Genomic DNA, 22735 nt, shown 5'->3' with positions numbered 1-22735 from the left:
AATATAAACACGCAGTCGAAACGCTAAAACCTATTAGACTGGGCAACATCTGGATAAAGCAGTTTCTCTCACCCCACTGGATATTGCAGTCCATAGTAGGTGGCTTTCTCCTTGGAAAGCTAAGCCACTTCTTATTGAAATCTTCAGAATGTGCTTGCTGCTTGCAGCATGGAGGGGCAGGAGAAGGGCAAAGCATGGGCCCCTGTGCTTGGTTTTTATGCCCTCAGTTCCATGTGCTGGGTGATCGATCACATGTCCAGGCACGTCTGGGGCATTGCTGAGGCTTTCTCTACACTTCCAAAATTAAAGAGCAGCCTTGGCAGGGCTTCAAAATGAAAGTGTGGCCAGGCAGAAGTGTGGGGGAGCTCTCCTAGTGTTCTGTGTCAATCAGCTCCACAAGGGAAGTAGTAATGAGTTGCACTGGGAGGGGGGATGTTTTTTCACACCCCAGAGGCAGAAAGTTGCAGTGCAGAAAAGTACTGGCGCAGATTTAGTCTGAGTCTCAGGGAAAACTGAGTAGTTCCCCTGGTAGGGACTCATGCAGGTAAGTCATTGCATTATGCTCTCTTGCTGGACAATGGCTGTTGATAGATGTTTGCTACCTCGCCTCAAGGGCAACATATGAGGATGGCAAGGAGGTACGTGACCCCCCTCCAAAAGCATGGGCATGAGGGGTAGGGGTCCAGGAGCCCACAGCAAGGATTCAGACCTCCCCTGCACTCACTGGCAGCAGTGGGGGAAGGGAGGAGGGGAAGCAGAGCAAAGCAGCCTCTCCTGCCACCTCACTCAGGACAGGGGTGACACCACTGCCCTGTGCTCATCAGTGGGAAGCAGAGCAATGAGGCTGGCAGCCGGGGAGTGGAGCTGCATTGCTTCGCTTCCCCCCATCTCTGCTGGTGAGTGCAGGGAGGCCGCCGTGAGGCCAGCGTGCCCTGCGCTCTCTGACCCTGCGGGCCCTCCGCTTTGGGGCTGAGAGTGTAGGAACAGGAAAACCATTTATGGGAGGTTAGAATAAAAGAGGGCAAGAGAATTGTTTGTCTTTTTAAGGATTGTCTGTCCTTGTGAAAAGAAATGTCTTCCTTGTCCTTGAGGGATTAACCTGATCTGACTAATCCCACTGTGACTATTGCAATCGTACTTGGTGACCATTCTGTAACTCCTCTGTCCTTGTCTCATTTGGTCTTCTCTGGTTCAGCTAGACAGATGTGAGCCAGCCACATGAACTATCCATCCCATGTGCCACATTTTCATTTGTCATTATTTCCTGTGCATCCAGATAGTTTCCATTTTTCAGATGTTTAATGACCCAGTGCATTTCTCTTGGAAGTCAATGGGAATCTTTGCGCAGACTTTCATAGGATTTGGAACAGGCCCGAGCCAGGTACCGTTTAGCCTTGAATTTAACAGATCGGTATTTGTGTTTTCTTTCCTAGATGCATCTCAATTTTCTTTGTGGAGTTCCAGACATACTTTGCTCAGGATTACGCCCGAACAGCTTGGATCCATTCCATTGCCGACTGTGCCACAATGCTGTGTGGTGGGTATTGTCCTCTCTGAATAATAAACTGGTTTGTTCTTTAGTCCTAGGGGACACCTGATATCAGTGTATTCACAAGTCATCAGAGCCAATGTGGAAAATTCCTGGCTTTTCAGGCTGGCTTTTGTTCCACACATTTGGTTTTGTAGCCAAATGAGCATAGTATGTCCAAGCTGTATCCTGCTGTAAAGTTCAGCAAGGAGGGGGTTTCTTCCTACCGTTTTGTCTGATACTGAAAAGAAACAGACTATTTTATTGGGAAGTGATGTGTGTTTTAAGAACTGTTTTGTGGAAAGATCTAATGGGAAAGATCATGGTTTAAGAGATTTCCCACTAGGACTTATTTTGCCTAGTATTTTGTAGTTACAATTCAGATATGACTCTGTGTTTCCTAGTTCCTTTGGTTCAAATCACAACCACTGCCTCCCTTCACTGAACTTCTCTGTGAGCGAATGTCATTTGTGTTTTCTTCTGAAACATTCCTCTGGACCCTCATTCAGTTCTGGACTTACTGCTAACTTCTTGGATATCATTTAAAGATCTGCAACATACTATGCAAAGTTAGGTTCTGATCCTCTACCCCCCATATTGCAGGGAAAGTGGTCTGCCTGTATTTATTGCATTCCTGGATCGGGGCCTAAAAGGCTGCCAGACACCTCTGTACCACGTACACCACATCTGACAGGCAAAGATGTGAGGACAAAGTTTTCTACTTGAAATTCTAAGGGAATTGTAAGTAGGTAGGGAGAAGAGCACAAAGGTTTCTAGGATTTGTACTTCCAATGGGTGAAGCTGGACTTTGACACTCCACACTGCTCTTCGTGTGTGAAGGGATTTTAACTTTAATATTTCTAGGTCATCCTATTCCTATGATATATATATATATATATATATATATATATATATATATATATATATATATATATAATTTGTACAACTTACATGTTCTAAGTCCTTCAATGATGAGGCAAAAGGGACATCTTTCTATTGAGTAGCAGTACACATTCCAGAGTTAGCAGGTTTATTGCAGCCATAACAACATGTTAATGAACAAAATGCTCCTAACCTAGTTATTGGCTTTGCCTCCTTTGCCCCTATTACTTGAAAAAACAGCTTTGTCTCATAATAGTATTGACTGATTTTAAATAGCTATTGGCCTGATTTAATGGAAAAGGGAAACATTTGAAAGGGCTCTTGAGGAGGTCACCACCACCACAATGTGAGGTAGGTGAATCTGAAATGTCATTCCAATTAGCTGCAGCAGCAGATCAATGTTTTTCTCTTGTCTGTCTGGTTTTGTTGCTGTCTGGTGCGCCCAAGCCTGGACCCTGCGGTGGTGAAGTGCAGAGGCGTGCACGCTGCTCACTAACTGCCTTCCTTGTTTTTGAAGCCCCACTGGGAAGTTTTATCAGTAACCATGTATCGTGTCAAGTGGGCATCATGCTTGGAGGACTTCTTGCATCTGCCGGACTGATCCTGAGCTCATTTGCCACAAGCCTGGGACACCTCTACTTTTCATTAGGCGTGCTTACAGGTAGGAGGGATTCATAATGTTTGCCTCAGCCATGATCTTAACACCTGGGGGATCACCACTGTCCCACTGTCACTGCCCCAGCGCCAGTCAGCAGAGGCTCTCAAGCCAGAGCCCACTTGTTATAAAAGAGTGGCAAGCTTGTTGGGAATTCTCTGGGAGGGCTCCAGGCCTCTAGTACTTCCTCCTGATCTGAAATAGACCCAGCTATAGTGACCTTCCTAGCAGCAAATGTTAAACTTCCCAGGGGATAGGAGTGTGAGAGAGAAAATTGTTCGCTTGTTTGTGTTGGTAAGTTACTGTTCCTTTTGGTTTGAGGTTTTTGGGGATTTGTTGCAATATAAATGATAGGTCAAGACAGACAGAGCTTTGCACTGGTTATTGCATGTTATTTAAATCAAGATAATGATTAATAAATGAGGGTTTCTTAAGTCACCATTGCACAGCTTATTTCTGCCAGCTCTACATTCAGGTTAGAAGCACAAATCCTCCGTTGAATGCATTATGCTAATGCATCCTCCCTTTCAGTTCAGCCAGTGTTAAAAGAATGCCCTCAGTCTGTCCTGCTTCTCTGTAGTTGGTACACAAAAGAAAGGTTTGCAATAGTTATACTGAGATTCCTGCCTCATTAAAACTGCCACGGTAGCCACGGTGATATAAGCCTTGTACTTGGTCCCCTGCCGTTGAGTTGGTAGAATGACTATACTCTGTGCTGCCAACAGCTTATTTGCTAAGAAAAAAAATGTCCTTGTTACAGTGTGTGTTGCTTCTGCATTACAATGTTAATCTTTGTCCAATGTGTTTGTAACAAATAAAAAGGTCCCTTGTAACCCACAGCACCACGTCACATACTCTCCTACTGCCTCTGAGGCTTCCTTGTCGAGAGCTGTTATCAGTACTGCAATGAAGAAGTGTACGCTAAGTTGTAGACAGTCCATTTCACAAGCAGCAAATTTAGTCTGCAAGGAGTAAGCAGGGAAGAAATGGATTAATAATAGGGCTGGTAGTACTGATGGTGTAGCTCACCCAAAACCTAGAGGCCAGACAGCAACACTTACTTTGTAGTGTCAAAATTCACTGCCCTTTCTGGGGTTTGGCCTTATTTGCAAAGAAATAATAAGAGAACATAAAGTTCAGTTCACCTTCCCGTCCCCCACAAAAAAACCACAGGTCCTGCCTCCAGACACCCTAGTACTCTTCCTCTCTCTTATGTCTGGGTGATGTAACAAGCTGCTGGTCTCAGTGCATTCCTTTAATCTATTTAGCCCTCTCCCAGCACCCTCAGCACCCGCTAACAGGGTGTAATGTTTCAGGCCAGCATGTAGCCTGCTACACTTACAGCTGAGAATCTCCCAAAGGCAATGGAGAGGTACTTGTGTAACTTAGGGTGCAATTTATTTCAAAATGCCTAGAGTACGTTTCTGTGCCTGATTCAGAAATGTCTGCAAAAACATTGGCACTGATGCCAACATCTGATTCTTGTGCATCTGTCCTTAGAAGCTTTGTAGCAAAATTCATGACTGTTCGCTACTCAGCTGAATCTAATTAATCTGCTAAATAGGAATGGCATCTTATTCTGAACCTTATTAATCTTGGTTCTGAAAGTGGATATATCACCTTGAATAAGGGTTTTTTCCCAGGGACTTAAAACTGCTCCCAGCTCCAGCCAGATGAAATGCAAAATTTCTTCTTGTCAAAGAAAGTTTTGTGCAGAATATTTTGGAGTAGACAGATTGTCCCTCCACCATCCTTCAGAGATCTACGAATGCTCAGATCTGTCCTGAAAATCAATGTTTAGGTTTGTTGCTGAGCATAACACTGAGGAATGACTGTGGGACAAATGTGCCTGATGGAATGACCCCACAATATAAGCGGGAATCATCCTCTGGCACTCAGTGAGGCCTGGGTATGGGGCCAGGCACTAATAACTGGCCGACAGTGTTATGCTCCTGTCTAGCCTGGGGACATGTTCGTACACAAAACTTATCAGTCCTCACTGAGCCTCTGCATTGGTACAGATTAGTGAGTTTCAATTCTAGGTATTTGTTTGACTCAGCATTTCTGGGTTTGTTTTTTCATGTTTTTATCCCATACTCACAGAACTGCAAAATGTGATCATTAGGGCCCTACCCAAGTCACAGCTAACTCTGATCAATTTCATGGCCACAGGGTATTAAAATTGGTCAGTTTCAGTATTTCAGATTTTTACATCTGAGATGTCATGGTGTTGTAGCTGTGGGGGTTCTGATCCAAAAGGAGATTGTGGGGGCAGGGGAGGCCCTAAAGCTGTTGTAGAGGGGTTGCAAAATTGCCGTACTGACTTCTGTGTTGCCTACAGAGTCTAGCTCCAAAGGCAGCAATTGTGGAGTTTCCTGTAGCTGGAAGGGAGCTCAGAGGTGGAGGTGGGTCTGATCTCCCCAGTATGGCTAGGAGCACCCCACCTGCTAATTAGGGCCAGTGGTGCATTAGCACAGCAGCCCTTCAGTCCTGTGTCCAGGGCAGGCTTACTGATAGGAGACATTGAGGCAAAGGGGGCAATTGCCCATGTGGAGGGGCAATTTAGAAGAGCCCTAGCACCAGCTACCACTGCTGCCAGCACAGAACGACTAAGGCAGTTTTACTCCATGCTGTTCCCAGAAGCAACGAGCCAGCACCATTCCTGTGGCACCTGGGTTGGAGTCTCTGTGTACTACCCCTGCCCTGAGTGCCAGCTCTGCATCTCCCATTGGTCAGCAACTGCAGCCAATGGGAGCTGTGGGGGCAGTATCCATTGGCAGCCACATGTGGACATCTCTTAGCTCCACCTGCCTATGAGCTACTGCCAGAGTGATGTGATAGTTGCATTTGGGGAATTGCCCTAGGAAAGCACCTCCACTTTGACCTCTCTAGCACCCCAAACCTGTCCTGGCCCAGGACCTGTACTCTGCTTCCAAACTTCCTCCCTGAAACCAGCCCCTCACCCCATCCCACATTCAAATTCCCCCTCAGAGCCATTACTGCCCAAATATCAGGTGGATCACGTCCGTGTGGGCATGGCTGTGTATGCATGGGGGCCCATTGACCAGGCATCAGGTTTGCAGAATGTTTGGTGGTACCATCCCCCTCACACCTGCCTTGTAAGGGTCAGATGGGGGTGAGTTTTTGTCTCTGGGGTGTGGCTGCAGCAAAGAGATTCAGGGTATGGGAAGGGCTTACAGGTGGGACAAAGAGTTGGGGTTGGGGGAGTGAGTGCTCTAGTGAGGGGTGTGGGCTCTGGGGTGAGGCCAGGTATGAGGAACTCAAACTTTTGGGTTCAGCAGACAAGATACCCTGGGGTTGGGGGGAGCTGCCTTTTGCCTCTTCCCCTCCTTCCTCAGCAGACCCAGCAGTCAGCCAGCTGCTGGGCCCAACCCCTTACAGACAGTCTGCAATGTCAGCAGCTGGTGAGGGAGTGCAGGGGGCCTGGGAGCAGGTAAGATAGGGCAGCCAGAGGAGATGTCTGCGGGGCTGGCAGGTGGGGCCAGGGGACACTCTGGGAGAGGTGTGCAGAGGTGGCAGACAGGGCCGGGGAGAGACCCAGCCCCAACGTTGGTAGAGCTGGGCCCCGGGGGCCCGACATGGGTGGTGTCTGGCACCATGGGCCCATACAACTCACTTCCCCTGTCATTGACTGTTCTGCCCAGGCCCTGGAACTGCTGCCAGCAGGACCTGGACACTTTGAAGAAATGTTAACAGGCAGAAGCAAAGGGATGGAAGCCCTAAGCCCCAGCAGGAGCCAGAAGGGGGCAGAAGCCCCAAGCCTGGGCAGCCCAGAGACTGGCAGGAGCTGTTGGGGATTATAGCCTGAGCCTGGGCAGCCCAAGCCCCAGCTGGAGCCACAGGGAGGCCTCCACAAGGCAGGCAGGAGCTGCAGGAGGTGGCAGTCCCAAGCTCAGGTCCCAGATCCCCAACACTAGCCTAGGTGGCCTGCAGTCTTGTCAGGAGCCTTAGGGGTGGGGAGGGAGCAGCAGAAGCTGGGGAGAGAGGAAGTGGGAGCCCCAAAGCTTGGACAGCCGAAGCCCGAATTAGAGCCATAGTGGGAGGAGCAGCACTGAACTGGGTGGAAGCTGCAGGTTGGCACCCCCAGCCAAGCTCTGTAAGACTAGGCAGGTGCCATGGGAGGTAGAAGCCCCAAGCCCCAGTTGGTGCCTGACCAGCCCCATCTGGAGCTGCAGGGGTGGGGAGGGAGCAGCAGCCTGGGAAGGAGCCAGGGGGAAGAAGGAGCTTGGGTGCCCTGAGCCCCAACCAGAGCTATGAGGGAGGCAGTCTGGACCCCAGCTCTGGGGCTGCTGCAGTGCAGAAGAGAGGGTGTACCAGTCTGCCTACGGAGGTGAGTCTGATCTCTCCCCATAACAATCACACAGGAGAAGGACAAGACCAATCCCTCCCCAGCCTGGCTGATTTTGGGGAGGTCACATTTCAAGGGGCACAGCTGATTTCACGGTCCATGACATGTTTTTCGCAGCCATGAAATTGATAGTGATAATCTGCAACGTGCATCTTGATGAGTAGTGCTGATGGGAGTGAGTAACTTGGTTGACTGTGATATATCCTATTACCTGTATTCGGTATTAAACAGCCTTCATTCCACTTTTTTCCCCTAGGAGTTGGATTTGCACTTTGTTATTCTCCGGCCATAGCAATGGTGGGCAAATATTTCAACAAAAGAAAAGCCCTGGCATATGGGATAGCCATGTCAGGGAGCGGAATCGGCACCTTCATTCTGGCCCCTGTGGTCCAACTCTTGATTGAACAGTTTTCCTGGCGTGGAGCTTTACTCATCCTGGGCGGTTTTGTTTTAAATCTCTGTGTCTGTGGTGCCCTGATGAGGCCTATTGCTCTTCAGGAGGACCATAAAAACCCTCCTGAGTTTCTTGAACAGGAATATGTCTCAGAAGCACAGAAGCAAGACTTAAAGCAATTTTCCATCTGTTCACCTTTAATCAGAGCATGGTCCCATGAACGTCTGTGTCGTTGTTCCTGGCAAGAATACAACTTCTTACTGATGCCAAACTTCCTGGTGCTAGCAGTGTCTGTTTTATTTATGGCATATGGCTGTAGCCCTCTTTTTGTCTACCTAGTGCCTTATGCTTTGAGTGTGGGGGTGAGTCATCAGCAGGCTGCCTTCCTTATGTCCATACTTGGTGTCATCGATATTATTGGTAATATCACCTTTGGATGGTTGACAGACAGAAGGTAATGATAGATAGCATACTACTTATAAGCTTTGTGTGTGGGATAGTGGGTGTAAAGCTTGCTAACATACATTTTGAGGGTATTACAAATGGCTTGTATTATTTTTCCAATAGATGAGCTCAATTTATGGTATTTATATAGTGTTAAGAAATGCTCATTTTTTCATCTTTGAGTTAACTTACATTTTTAATTTGAATTTTTAGAAATGATTAAAGTTGCCATTGTCTACATTGTAAATGTCACTCATTGTTCAGTGCATAGTAAGTATTACCTCTGAGCCCGCTCTGTAGAGGCTGTGAGTCTACTACTTCTGCCTTTCTGTTTCATTTATGCTGCTGTAGTGGCATAAAAGGGATGGAGGATCTGACCCGGTATTGTAATGCTGAAGCACAGTAGGGCAGAGTTAAGGTTGTATGTGAATACTAACTTCTGCATTTCCTGATGTTTTAGTGCTTACCTACATTTTGTTACCTTTACTTTATCTTGACATTTTGTTGTATGTAATTTCATTAATACCGGTGGTGAAGATCAGGTGAGTGGGGCAGTAGAGACATTTCAGTCATCATACATTTTCAGTACATTGAATATTTGAATCAATGCAAATTGTGGATTTGATCCTCCTCTCACTTTCACCACTTTTAACATTAGGATTATTGTATCAGTCCTTATTAACACCAGTAAAAGTGAGCAGGGGGAGGAAGGCCATGTATTTTATTTCTGCAAAATATTGGGAACTGTCTTAGTGAGATTAAATATAAATACAGAAGAATTTATGTTAAAGATAATGTTTTAAAGCAGAGACCAAGAGTTGAATTGGCCCATAGGTAGAACTACTTTCACTCCACCAAGGGTAGTCGTGAGGAAAACTGAGGCACATGCATAGTGGAGGAAAACGTGCACTGCTGTCTCTAGAGTATGTTTGGTGGATAGATGGAGAATGTCATTATCCAGAATTGTCAATCCAGCACAGTATTTACACCCTTAAAACTGGCTAGGTTTTGCACCCAGAAAACTCTATGTGCTAAGCTGGACTTTAAAACTGTGCAGCACAGAAAAGACAGGGAGCACATTAACACAGAAAATATCCCAGGACACAGCAAATGGTGAATTAATAGATCTGGAAGTGAACAAAAGCAAAGAAGAAGTACATAACTGATGTATCCTTCCTGTTTTTAAACCCCACAGGTGTCTGAAGAAGTACCGCCATGTTTGCTACCTCTTTGCTGTGGGAATGGATGGCCTCTGTTGTCTCTTCCTTCCCGTTCTCCAAAGTTTCCCTTTGCTTGTGCCATTCTCATTTACTTTTGGGTATTTTGATGGAGCCTATGTTACACTGATCCCCGTCGTGACAGCAGATGTAGTGGGAACTGCTTCCTTATCATCAGCTCTAGGTGTAGTGTATTTTCTTCATGCAGTCCCTTACCTAGTGAGTCCACCTATTGCAGGTCAGTTCACAGATGACTCTGTTGTACTGTTCATATTGTACCACTCAGATTTTCTTTCTGACAAAAGCAGAGCTGTTTATTAGTGATCTAGAATTGGTCAAACATGGGAGGTAATTTTGTGTGGAAATTTTTTCCCATATGTTTCATAGACACTTCAAACACAGCTGAAAAATGTCATTAAAAAATCAAGTTCTAGAAAATGTTGCCTATCACTAAAGTACAGCTGTCAAAATTATCCACTTTTGTGGAAAAACGCATTAAAGGCTGTAAATACATATCCTAAAATCATAGAAATGTAGCATTGGAAGGGACCTGAGGTCAGTTCGTCTAGCCCCCTGTGCTGAGGCAGGACCATATACACCCAGAGCATCCCTGACAGGTGTTTGAACAACCTGTTGTTAAAAACCTCCAGTGATGGGGGTTCCACAACCTGCCTTGGAAGCCTATTCCAGTGCATACCCATATCGTGAGAAATTTTTTTCTGCTCTCTACCAAAAATCTCCCTTGCTGCAAATTAAGCCCATTACTTTTGGTCCTAGCCTCAGTGGACACGGAGAACAATTGATCACCATCATTGTCATAAAGGCCTTTTAACATATTTGGGGACTGGTACCAGGACCCCGTTAGTCTTTTTCCCCCTCCTCACAGGTCTGGTTTTCTAAACCTTTGATAATTTTTGTTGCTCATCTCTCCAAGCATGGCACCCAGCTGGAGGTAGGGCCCCAGCTAAGGGCTTACCAGCACTGAACAGTGGGACAATTAACCTCTCATGTTTTACACATATCACTTCTGTTAATACAGCCCAAAATCATAATAGCCTTTTTTCCCCATTGCAAAACATTGTTGACTCTTATTCAGCTTGTCATCCACTATAACTCTCAAATTCTTTCCAGCAGTATTAGTGCCTAGCCAGTTATTCCCTATTTCATAACTGAGCCTTTGTTTTTTCCTTCGCCAGTAGAATACCTTGCACATCTCTTGTTGAAATCAGATCGATTTGCCAAATTTGTTTCAAATTCTATTCCTGTTCTCCAAAGTGCTTGCAATTCCAGCTTGGTGTCATCTGCAAATTTTCTAAGCACACTCTCCACTCCATTATCCATGTCATTAATGAAAATATTTAATAGTATTGGACACAGAATAAGAACCCCACAAGTTTGACAAAAAACATTTATAACTTCTCTTTGATTAACATCTTTCAATTAGTTTTGCACCCATTTTATAGTAATTTAATCTTGAGCACACATCTCCTAGCTGGCTTATGAAAATGTCACGTGAGGCTATGTCAAAAACCTTGCTAAAACCAACACATATCACATCTACAACTTCTCTCCCGCTTCCCACAAGGTCATTAGTCTTGTCAAAGAAGAAAATAAGGTTGATTTGGCAAGATATGTTCTTGACACATTCATGTTAGCTATTCCTTATAATCCTGTTATCTAGGTACTTACAAATCGACTGTTTCATATTTTGCTCTAGTGTCTAACCACAATTCTCCAGGTCCTCTTTCTTCTCCTTTTTATAGATCGCTGTTGTGTTAGCCCTTCCCCAGTCTTCTGTGACTTCACTCATCCTCCATGAGTTCTTAAAGATAATTGCTAATGGTCCTGAGATTGCACAGATAGTTCCTCAATACTCTTGCATTAATTTTGTCAGGCCCTGCTGACTTGAATGTATCTAATTTATCTAGATTTATAGATTCCAAGGCCAGAAGCAGCCATTATAATTGTCTAGTCTAGTCTCCTATATCACACAAACCATAGAACTTCCCCAAAATAATTCCTAGACCATATAGTTTAGAAAACAAGACCTCCCAATCTTGATTTAAAAATTAGGGAAGAATCTACCACAACACTTAGTAAATTATTCCAGTGGTTAATTACCCTCACTATTAAAAAAGTACTTCTATCTGAATATGTCTAATGTCAACCAAGTTACCCCTTAACCTTCTCTTTGTTAAGCTAAATAGATAGAGCTTCTTGAATCTGTCTTTATAAAACAGTTTTCTAATCTGTTAATCATTCTCATGGCTCTTCTCTCATCCCTCTCCTATTTATCAGTATCTTTCTTGACTTGTGGACACCAAAACTGGACATAATATTCCAGCTGTGGTCAAACAATGTCAAATACTGAGGTAAAATAACCTTTCTACTACTACTTGAGATTCCTCTGTTTCTGTATCACATTAGCCATTTTTTTTAATTGGGTATAGTGGCACTCAGGGAATTCATGTTCAGCTGATTATCTAACATGATTCCCAAGTATGGCTTACATTCTTTGTTCCTTGATGTATTCATTTGCATTTAGCCAAATCTAAATATAAACCTTCTTTAACCTAATCTTTTCCTATTTTGCTTTGTGTTCTTTCCACCTGTTTGTTAATATTTATTATGTCAAGTATCTGGTCAAAGTTTGCCTTTTAGTGAAGACTGAAGCAAAATAGGCATTAAATATATCAGCCTTCTTGAAGTCCTCTATTGTTAGCACACTAGTCCCATTAAATAGAGAACCTACTCTGTCCTTCATCTTTCTCCTGTTAGATAGATAGATAGATAGATAGATAGATAGATAGATAGATAGATAGATAGATAGATAGATAGATAGATAGAATCTCTTTCTATTGCAATAAGTGGCTCACAGGCCAGACACGCGTCTCAGGGGTTAGGCCCTGGTGAACTGCCAGATTCTTTGTTTCCCTGAGCATCTCCAGGTACAGCTGCTCACAGCTCCCGTTGGCTGCGGTTTTCCATTCCTAGCCAATGAGAGCTACTGGAAGCGATGGCCTGGCCTGTACCACTCCGTACAATCCCCATGGTGGTGAACAGCAATTCTCAGCCAATGGGAGCTGCCCATGGCCATGCCTGTGAACAGTGTCTGGCTGCTTGCCAGGGGCTAACCTTGGTGAACTGTGTTAGCCCGCAGGCCACTTTTTGCCCACCCCTGCCATGTGCTTGTGCTATTATTTTGTATCCCTCCTTAGCAAGGTGCCTGCTTCCACTTTTAGCAGGATTCTGTTTGATGTTCAGGTCACTGATGGCTCCTCATGGAGCCATATTGGCCCCTTTCTGCACATCGGGGTAGTTAGATCTTGTCCCTTTAATATTACTCTTCCTGAAACTTCCAGCACTCCAGAACTCCTTTTCCCCTGAGATTTTCTTCCCATGGAACCTTACCTATCAGTTCTCTGAGCATGGTAAAGTCTACTTTTTTGAAGTCAGTTGTCCCTATTCCACTGCTCTGACTCCTTCCTTTCCTTAGAATCATGCAACCTCTCCTTTTGTGATCACATTCACCCAAATGACATGAAGAGCCACAGACAATCCTGATATGACTCTAGTGAAGGTCAGGACGTCCATGTAGATTCATCCCCATAGGCCTAACAACATGGCCCTCGCAGGGTATGTCTCCGCTGCAATTAAAAACCCACAGCTGGCCCATCCCAGTTAACCTGGGCTTGTGGGGTTTAGGCTAAGGGACTGTTTAATTGCTGTGTAGATGTTTGGACTCAGGCTGCCATTCTGGACTTTGGGACCAGGATTGGATTAACCTCTTGTGGGCCCTGTGCCAAACATATTTGTGAGTCCTTATGGGGGACAATGGAGCATAGCATGGGAGGTTTGGTCCCCATACTGAGGGGCTGGCCAGGGGCATGGCATGACAGGGATGGCCCTGCTCCACTCAGCCCAGTGCAAGGGTGCTATTTACAAACTAGCAGTTGCTAGATGCACAAAGGCTGGGAGTGCCCTGTGCTGTCAACATACCCCATGCTGTGCCACACATCTCCCCCAGCCCGCCTGACACCAAAGACCTGCCTCCGGATCTGTTATGCCCAGCACCTTCCCCAGTCTCTGCCACAATTGCACAGTGCCCTGCATATCACCACCCTGCCCAAGACAGCCCTCCTACAATTGCCCAGCATCCCTCACAGAACCTCAGTCCCTAATGCTCCACACACAGATCTTCCCTGCTCTCTCGCAGCCCAGCACTTGCACTCAAGCACTCCAGAAACCCATTCCCCGATGCACTGCCCTGGCTGCACTTACTGGCCTCTGGGACATGTCTGCTGGGCTGAGCCACCAGTGCTGCTAGAGGTAGGAATGACATGCCCCCTTGGAGATGGTGTGATCAGCCAGGCCAGGCCTGCCCTGGCCAGGCTCCCTCTTGTGTGGAGGAGTTGAACAAAGCCCCTCACACTGCCCACCTCCCAAATTGGCAAAGACTTGCCAGGCTTCTGTACCAGTCCCACATGGCTGAGCTCCAGGGAGACATATGGTGGGAAGTGGAGATTGGCCGGAGCCAAAGGTGCATGGGGGTCCAGTCAGAAGGCAGAGAGAAGCCAGTGGATGAGGAGAGAAGCTGTTAGCCTGCCAGGGGCCAGGCTGAGAGGAGTAGGTGATGGACAGTGCGGGGAGGAGCCAGCCAACGGCAGCAGTTTCAGAGCAGGCCAGGGTCCCTTCTGAACTTGGTCCCAGTTCCATGGTGCCACTGGCAGCATCATTGTACATCCAGCACTGGGACCCTCCCACCACAAAGGCATCCATGACAAATTTTGGTAAGAAAAGAAAACAGTTGAAGCAGAGGAGAGCATCTGGCTCCTATTAGAAACAACAGTCCTCCTCCAATCTTGGAAAGGGGGTAACAAAGCTGGGTGAGAACAAGGAAGATTAGTAGTTAACGGGCAGTGAGTGAACCACGGGTATGGGGACCTTAGCCCTTGGCCTGCAACATCCTTCTGCCTAAGGCCCTGCTCCCCATTCCCTCTCCCCCACTGAAGCCCTCCAGCCCCAAAGCACCAGATGAATGGAATCTGGGCAGGGTGATGCGGGGCTGGCCCCACCGTATAATATTTGCAGCCCACGGTAATTAAGTGCACATCCTTTAGTGTGGCTTTGCTCCTTAGTTTGTGTGTTTCTATAACATTTTCAAATATTATTCACAGTCTCAATGTACTCTTCCTTTGTGACTGATCAAAGTAACCTCTTTCTGATGTTTTCATTGTGTTGGTGAGGAAAAGATCCCTGTGGCTTAGCTGTTTTCTAAATTCAATGTAAAATTCACGTGGGCCTTAGCAGTAAATAATGGAAAAGAGAAAGGAAAATAAACAAACAGCATTTGAGTACACTTGAGCCCTGAGCAGAGGGCATGGCCTACGCACCACTTGGGTCCCACTTAAGCCCTGTTTTGACGGAGTGAATTCTGCATGCTAAAAACAAACAGAAATTAAGGGACATGCAATGAAATAATGCAGCACATTGTTATTGAATTGTTTCATTTAGTTAAGCAATATAAAAAGCACCAAAATGTTTCTTTTGCTGTAAAATTAAATAACCCTTGAGTTTTAATCATAGGAGAGTCTTCTGCAGACATTAGGGTCCAGAGAGCTTTTTCCATCTGGAAATGAGGCTTGGATTAGGCAGTGGGGTTTATTGTTGAATTTCTTTAGCATGACTGGGCAATAGTCTGTTAAATTGTGTTCTGAAGTAACCCTGATCATCACCATATCTGAACACTATATCTCCTGTCAGTTTAGCTGGCTTCAAATATGAAGTAGGAACTAGGACAATGATGTCCTGGTCATTCCACAGAAAGGATTTATATCAGGTTTGAGTGATGGTGATGTGGGAAGATCAACCATTCACATTACCTTGCTTGAATAGCCATAGTACAATATACGTATGTCTTTCATTTTGTATTTGCTGTACATTCCAGATTCAAATTCACCTCTGCTTTTGATGCTTTTTAATTGGATTTGTCACTGGGGGAAAAAAAAAAGAATTTTTCAAGTGCTACACAAGCCCAGGCTATGTTTCTGTTTGGGGACCTCATTCATAGAATAGCATTTACTGCCATTGCTGTGAGCACATTTTCAAACTGTCAGCTAAATCAGTGCTTTCAGAGGATGTATTTAGAGGATTAGAGGGAAAAATAGTGTCCTTTTGTGATGGGGTTATGTTCTGAACAAAAGCCTCTAAAAACTTGAGCTAAGCGAGATGAGATCATTATGTAAGATATTTGTTTCTTTCCCTAGAGGCAAAATGTATTTTAACTGATGTGTCAGCTGTATATGCCTATTGCTTAATTACCAATGTATGTGATAAAACTGCAGTACGAATGTTATACAACAGGTTTGTAAACTGTTCAATGCCTTAAAAATTATTTGTTTTCCAATAGGTTGGCTGGTAGATACAACTGGCAGCTACACGGCATCTTTCATTCTGTGTGGATTTTCTATGATATTCAGTTCAACATTACTGTGCTTTGCCAGGATAGCAAAGAAAATCAAAAAGACACATTTGAGGTCACTTACCAGAAATACTGACACAAAACAGCAGATTTGGACAAATGGAGCAATAGCTTATTCTGTGTCTGGAGAATTAGACCATCAGGATGTAGAAATATTGCCCACTGAGGCAAATAGCTACAGCAACAGATGACAAGTGCCACCCTGCTTTGGTCTACAGCACAGCCATGCCTAACAGAGATGTGACTGCACATGCTACACTCGTGAAGATATATTTTCCCAGTGCAAAGAAAAAAACAAGGCATCTTTCAACTAGATTTTTCTCTATTTTTGTAGGTTAAAAACCAGTTGATACAACTATAAAGCAAAGTTAGATACAAATGAGGAGAGTTCTGTTAAGATGTATGCAGAATGTTTTCTGAGTCAGTAATGCTGGCTCCTGAGATAATAGGATGAATGTACTGAGGTAATTGATCATGACCAGAAGTAATTTACATGACTGTCAAAGTACAACTGAACAACAGAACTTAGACTGAAACTGTTTTAAAAACAGGGCTCATGCAGTGCTGCATTCTGTTTTGTTTATCAGTGGACTGACCAGCAAAAAGAAGTTCTAAGCATATTGGTCTTTGCCAAATGTTTGACAATTGTTGTTACAGATGCCAATGTAATTGTTAGGGAATTCTGCTGGACAGTTGTGTTTTAGACCATCTAGAACATTATTTTAAAGTATCTCGGAAGCAACTTTAATTTTAGAGCGTGGCTAAATTTTGCACATAACTAGGGTTGCCAGATGGCTTAACCAAAAATGCCAAACAGGCCTTCTCCCCTACCCCCGCCCCCCCCCCCAAAAAAAAAACCAACCCACCGGGGGAAAAATTCTATTGAGGAAAAAAAAGGGAGGAGACCAAAGTTGTTGAGCAAAAAAACCCAGCATGGCCCCTTTAAGAACAGGCTGGGTGGCCATCTTGTCTCCCTACTCCAGGTAAGCAGAGGATGGGGGAGGAGAAGCTGGGCCCAGTTGCTGAGTGTGTGTAGGGTTTCCAGGTGTCCTGTATTGACCCGGAGAGTCTGGTATTTTCGACTCCTGGCTGGGAAAAAATCAGAAAATACCTGCTACAGGATGTTTGCCCTCTCCCACTTTAAAGGTCCCCAGAGACTGTATTTCTTGGGGTAGTACTGCAATTGAGATATTATCCCCTATTGTTGATCACTTTGTGAGAAGATGGGAAGAAAATCTGCAATTGCCATCTCAGCTGGGCTTTGGAGCCCAGTGTGTTTGGTTTGTCCTTTCAGGGTTTTAACGCAACCCAAACCAGACCCAAACCTAGGGAGGTCTATCTCCTCTAAATGGACGTGAATCAGCTATTCACACCAAGTGAGGATCTGGCCCTAGTTATTTTTGACTTGTTTGGGCAAGAAGACAATAGCTGATATTTGCTGCTAACTTACGCTCATAGTGTTGGAAAAATACAATACAATGGAATGCTTCAGAAAAGCCATAGATTAAATGTAGCATGTGGGATACATTACTGATACATTCATCTATTAAATAATGTGCATTTCTAGGTTTCTGAAATGTAACAGGGGGATGACATCTACACTCTGAAATGAAGGTCACACTTATGTCTCTGTTTTGATACTGTATATTGTTATGGTAGGGGTTTTTTTTTTCTTAAATTGATTAGAGTCCAAAGAACACTACATTAGTATTTTTTCAGTAGTTAGTCCATGATTTCCTGGTCCTCTGTAAATGTGAGAAGGGAAATGATCATAGTTTATAAACCTGATATAGATAACCAGGAGCTGAGAGTACATACCTTAGGGATATAACACCATATTTTTTATTATTTTTATAAATAGAACATGAATTGACTAGATGTATTTGTCATGCATATTTCAGTCTAAAATATTGAGATGTAATTTGACCTTACTGTTAGCACTCTGACAAGGTATTTATTATGGGTACTGTGTTACATAAAGATAAATAGCTTGATTACGCCGTTGAATTTAGCTGCACACAGCTTAGATAGGGGATTGTATGCACAGATAATCTTTGCACTTACTTATACTACAGCAGTTTGGTGCCCCTATGTACAGGCTACAAAGGGCCCAGGGAATGAAGACAGGACCAGACATCTGCATATAGCAGAGAGATGTCCAAGCCATGTCTTCTTTCTCCTTGCTGCTCTGCCAGAAGAGGGGGAGGATGGGGTTTGCTGGCTCCATGTCACTGAAGGATCACTCTTTTGGAGGTGACCCTGTGTAGGCCCTTTATGCAGTAGTGCAATGCAAAGTGGTCATCTGGCCCTTTAACTTAATCCTTTTTTCTTTAGAAGCTTGTAATTTTGTACTTTTTCTTTTCTTTACAGTTTATTCAATAGTGCATTACAATTGCTGCAGAGGAACTATAAAGGTCGCTACAAGTGTAAAAAGAAAACAAAAATGAGTATTAAGTGGAGAAAGTCACACCTTGAAATCTGGTTTCAAATGTCTGGAGTCTTGCCAAACAATACATTTCAGGCAGGATTCAGGTTTTAATCTGTATGATACAGCAGGCATCTCTTAAGCAAAAAGAGCCATTTTTAAAAGTAAGAATGACCACACTGGGCCAACTAAAGGTCCATCCAGCTCAGTATCTTGTCTTCTGACTGTGGCCACTGCCAGATATTTTGGGGCAGAGATGGGAAACATACGGCCCACAGGCAATGCAATGGGGCTTGGGGCTTCTCTTTTCCCCTGCAGTGGGGCAGGTGGTGCTAATGCTCCAGCCCTGCTGTAGTCTTCCTATCTCAGCCCCCTACCACCCTTCCATGAGGCCACAGCACTAACGCGGGCTCTGCAGACTGCAGGGGGAGGGAGGGACTCAGAGCCTCACTGCCGGCTGGATGCAAGGGAGCCCCAGCACCTTGAGTGTGTCTTTGGTTGTGGTTCTTTGTTTTTCAGGAGCCATGGCAGTGAGGGAGGGTGGTTGGTTTCTTTTGGGCCAGGCCACTGAGGGTTTTGAGAATGTTAGGTTTGTTTTGTTTTGTTTTTGCTTATCACTGCTGTGTGGCCCCATAATGATTCTTCTTTGGGTCAGTGGCCCCTGATTTTAAAAAAACGGTTCCCCATCCCCACTCTGGAGGGAATGAACAGAATAGGGCATTATTACTGAATGATCCATCCCCTGTTGACCAGTCCCAATTTCTGGCAGTTTAGACATCTGCAGCATGGGGTTGCATCCCATCCTGACTATCTTGGGTAATAGCCATTTCTCAACCTACCCTCCATGAATGTATCTAATTATTTTAACCTAGTTATAGTTTTCATCTTCATGACATCCTCTGGCAACAAATTTCACAGAGTATTGTGCACTGTGTGAAGTACTTCTTTGTTTTGTTTTAAACCTGATGCCTATTAATTTCGTCAGGTGATGCCCAGTTTTTACGTTATGTCAAAGGGTAAATAACTCTCTCAGATTCTCTGTCTCCATACCTTTCATAATTTTATAGACCTCTATCATATCACCCTTTAGTCATCTTTTTTTCTAAGATGAATAGTCCCAGGGCATGTCTACACTACTAAATTAGGCTGATTTTATTTAATTCGACTTTGCCTTTCAGATTTAACAAATGATTTTGCACATCCCCGCTAGGTGGCTGTGGTCAGTGGAGCACATCCTCCCTGCAAGGGTTTGCGTCAACGCAAGGCGTAATGCACTGTGGGCATCTATCCCACAGTCCCTGCAGCACATTGGAATTCTGGGCTAGGGTCCCAGTGCTTCACAGGGTGAAAACATTGTTGCAAGTGGTTATGGGTTCATGTCATCAGCCTCCCATGTCTGTGACTCAGAACCAGTCTTATCCTGTGGTATGCATGTATAAGCTTCTCTGAATTCATGCAGCATTGTTGTGTGTCCCTGGTATAGCCAGCTCATATCCACCATGCCATATGTGATTTTGACATAGATATCAGCGTTTCTTTTGCTGGTTCACAGCTCTGCTTGCACAGAGCTTCTCTCTCTTCCCTCCCTGACCCCACCCCAGCAATAAGATCCACTATCTCCTGAATGCACCATGCTGGAGGTGTTTGCAATCCTGGGCATCCATGCTCAGCTGTGCTATTGAACTCTCCATGCTGCTCCAATGGGAAATGAACATTCAAAAGTTCCTGGGGCTTTTTCTGCTTAGCTGGCTAAAGAACATTGGGATTCAAATTGCTCACCAGAGTGTTCACATGCTAGATCACCACCAGGAGGCCAGTAACTTATGAATTACAATACACAGTGTTTATACTGCCCTTAATTAGAGGCATGAATGTCCCTTCAGGCTTTACACCTCTGGTCAGGTGGAATACAGGGGTCGATTTTAAAAGTCTTTTAGGTCAACTGGAAGACCAGACAGTGTGGACGTACTTGTTATAAATTTGACCTAACACTGAACATGTCAACCTAAGCTTGTAGTGTAAACCGGCCCCAGTCTTTATAATCTGTCTTTGTATGGAAGCTGTTCCATACCCCTAATCATTTTTGTTGCCCTTCTCTGTACATTTTCCAAAACTAATATTATTTTTGAGACAGGACAACAGAACTGCACATAGTAGTCAAAGTATGGGCATATAGGCTATCCTTGCTGTAAGTCCAAGATACATTCCAAAAAACTTGGACTTACAGCAAAACAACTTAAAGGGGAGATTTTTTTTTCCAGTGGCTGACTTTCATTTGCGCACATTGTTTTTTTTGTTTTATTTTGAAATTAAGAGTTCGGAATGGAAGGATTTATAACGCATCAGTTCCTACAAGTGTCAGCAACTTTAGTACAGAATGGATGTATAACAGGGCAACTTGTATACTGGGATGCCTGGTACCATGGATTTATATAATGGCATTATAATATTTTCTTATTATTTATTCTTTTCATCATGGTTCCTTACATTCTGTCAGTTTTTGAACTACTGTGGCACATTGACGGGCTGTTTTCAGAGAACTATCATATAATTTAAAACACCTACATATCAAAGAGTTTGGAAACTTTCAGGTAAGAATATAACACTTTTCTTAACTCTGTCCCTTTTCATTTGCCCATCTTCTGCTTACAGGAGAGATTCCCACAAGCTGTCATAAAAAACATTAACATGTTTTGTATGAAAATTGAGCTAGGAAAATATGTTTGTTGCTGGGTGATTTAATCCCCAGTCCTTCTTTCAGATTATGTTGGGTTACTCTTTTTGGCAGTACAAATAGGACTACTCACATGAGTAAGAACTAGTTGCCTGAATAAGGCTTTGCAAGATCAAGCTCCATTTTTAGTATTTTAAGGAAAAAATAAAATGTTTTCTCCATCAGACTTGTTGATTTGTTTTGTTTGTATGTTTGGGGGATGTAAATAGGGAAGTACAAATTGGGGAAATGCATTGATAGGAATAAATAAGAGTATTTTTTGTATGATAGATCTTCAGTGTTTTATAACAGTAAGTGGAACTTTTCAAAGACACTGACTCTGGAAAAGAGTACAGTCACGATTACTAATGTGAGTAATTCCATTATCTTCAAGGAAGCCTCTTATATAAGTAAAAAGTATGCAGGAATAATCACTAACTTTGAACATTTAAATTAAAATTAAGCTTGCTTTTACAATCACCATTGTGTGTGTGTTGTTTACCAGCATCGTGGCAGATACTGGATGTAGTAGCATGCCTTGGCACTGTTATGCCAGAGACAAAATAAAAACACATACTGCTCACAAGAAATCAGCTTTCATTCAACATATCTTCTGTCTGATTCTGCTCCTGCATAAGCCAATGGGGTAAAATCCCAGTGATCAGAATGATATTTAAATAGCACTGTGCCAACACATAGCAGGAACACTCCCCTTCCTGAAGAGTTTGTGGAAGCACAGAGAAGTAAAATGACTGTTACTATCAGAGGCAGGAATAGAACCCTGGTCTTTTAGGTCCCTCTCCAGATTCTATCCCAAAACTGGGGAATGATGTTATCCTTGAACAACCCACATTTCTTCTGTTCTGGAGAAGCTTGACATCTCTTGGGTCATGTCTACATTAGGAAACTATTTCAAAATCACTAAATTCAACTTAACTCCCAATTTTACAATATCAAAATAGCATGTCTCCATTACAGGGAAGCTTCAAAATTAGTCCAAGGCAGACACTACCTCAGCTTAGAGCAAACACCGGGAGAGTAATTCATTCGAATTACTCTGGGGAGTAATATTTCGAAATAGTAGCACTGTTATTTTGAAATAACTATTTTGAAATTAGTGAAATTAGAGGCCCCTTATTTCAAAATAACAGGCTTGGTAGTGTGGAGGCTCTGCTTATAAATTCGGACTAAGGGGGGTTATTTCAAAATAAAGTCCTAGTATAGACCAGGGCTTGATTACTATACATACAAGTGTTTGTAAATGGCAGATAATATGTACTTATTTAGTGAGGTAATAATAAATGGAACTGCTCACCAAATAAGGTACTACTCAATGTGAGTAAGAAAGCAGAATCTGGTGCTTTATCAGTTGAAAGATGTTGCTATATTTCATGTGTTAATTTTTTATTTTCTTTTGTCTTGTCCTTTTTCAATGGTGTAGGAAAAAAAAGTGTGTATGCGTATGTGGCAATTTTATAGCATGTTGATTGGCACTGGCACCTTACACATGTCCGGAGAGTGCAATGTAAATCTTGATGGAATAATAGTTTGATGGACTGAACTCTAAGAACACAGCTTTTTAGGAGACTAGTACATGAGATTAGCTTGCAAAACTAAATGTGTGCTA

At 43.8% G+C, this 22735-nt stretch overlaps 1 protein-coding gene across 12 annotated transcripts in view; it reads left to right on the top strand.

Moving 5' to 3' along the window:
- Positions 1 to 21295, top strand: part of SLC16A12 (solute carrier family 16 member 12) — a 68155-nt gene extending 46860 nt beyond the window's left edge. For all 12 annotated transcript variants that reach the window (XM_075935111.1, XM_075935113.1, XM_075935106.1 and 9 more), the window contains 5 exons: positions 1434 to 1537; positions 2928 to 3071; positions 7691 to 8282; positions 9468 to 9727; positions 15899 to 21295. In XM_075935111.1, the coding sequence (XP_075791226.1) occupies positions 1434 to 1537; positions 2928 to 3071; positions 7691 to 8282; positions 9468 to 9727; positions 15899 to 16161 (1363 nt within the window). In that variant the 3' untranslated portion in view covers positions 16162 to 21295. The remainder of the gene's footprint in view (positions 1 to 1433; positions 1538 to 2927; positions 3072 to 7690; positions 8283 to 9467; positions 9728 to 15898) is intronic.
- Positions 21296 to 22735: the final 1440 nt, after the last annotated feature.

Source organism: Pelodiscus sinensis, chromosome 8 (assembly GCF_049634645.1).
Source record: "Pelodiscus sinensis isolate JC-2024 chromosome 8, ASM4963464v1, whole genome shotgun sequence".
Classification (NCBI taxonomy): Eukaryota; Metazoa; Chordata; order Testudines; family Trionychidae; genus Pelodiscus; species Pelodiscus sinensis.
Note: the sequence above shows the minus strand (reverse complement) of the source record. Positions and strands in the feature narration are given on the sequence as shown.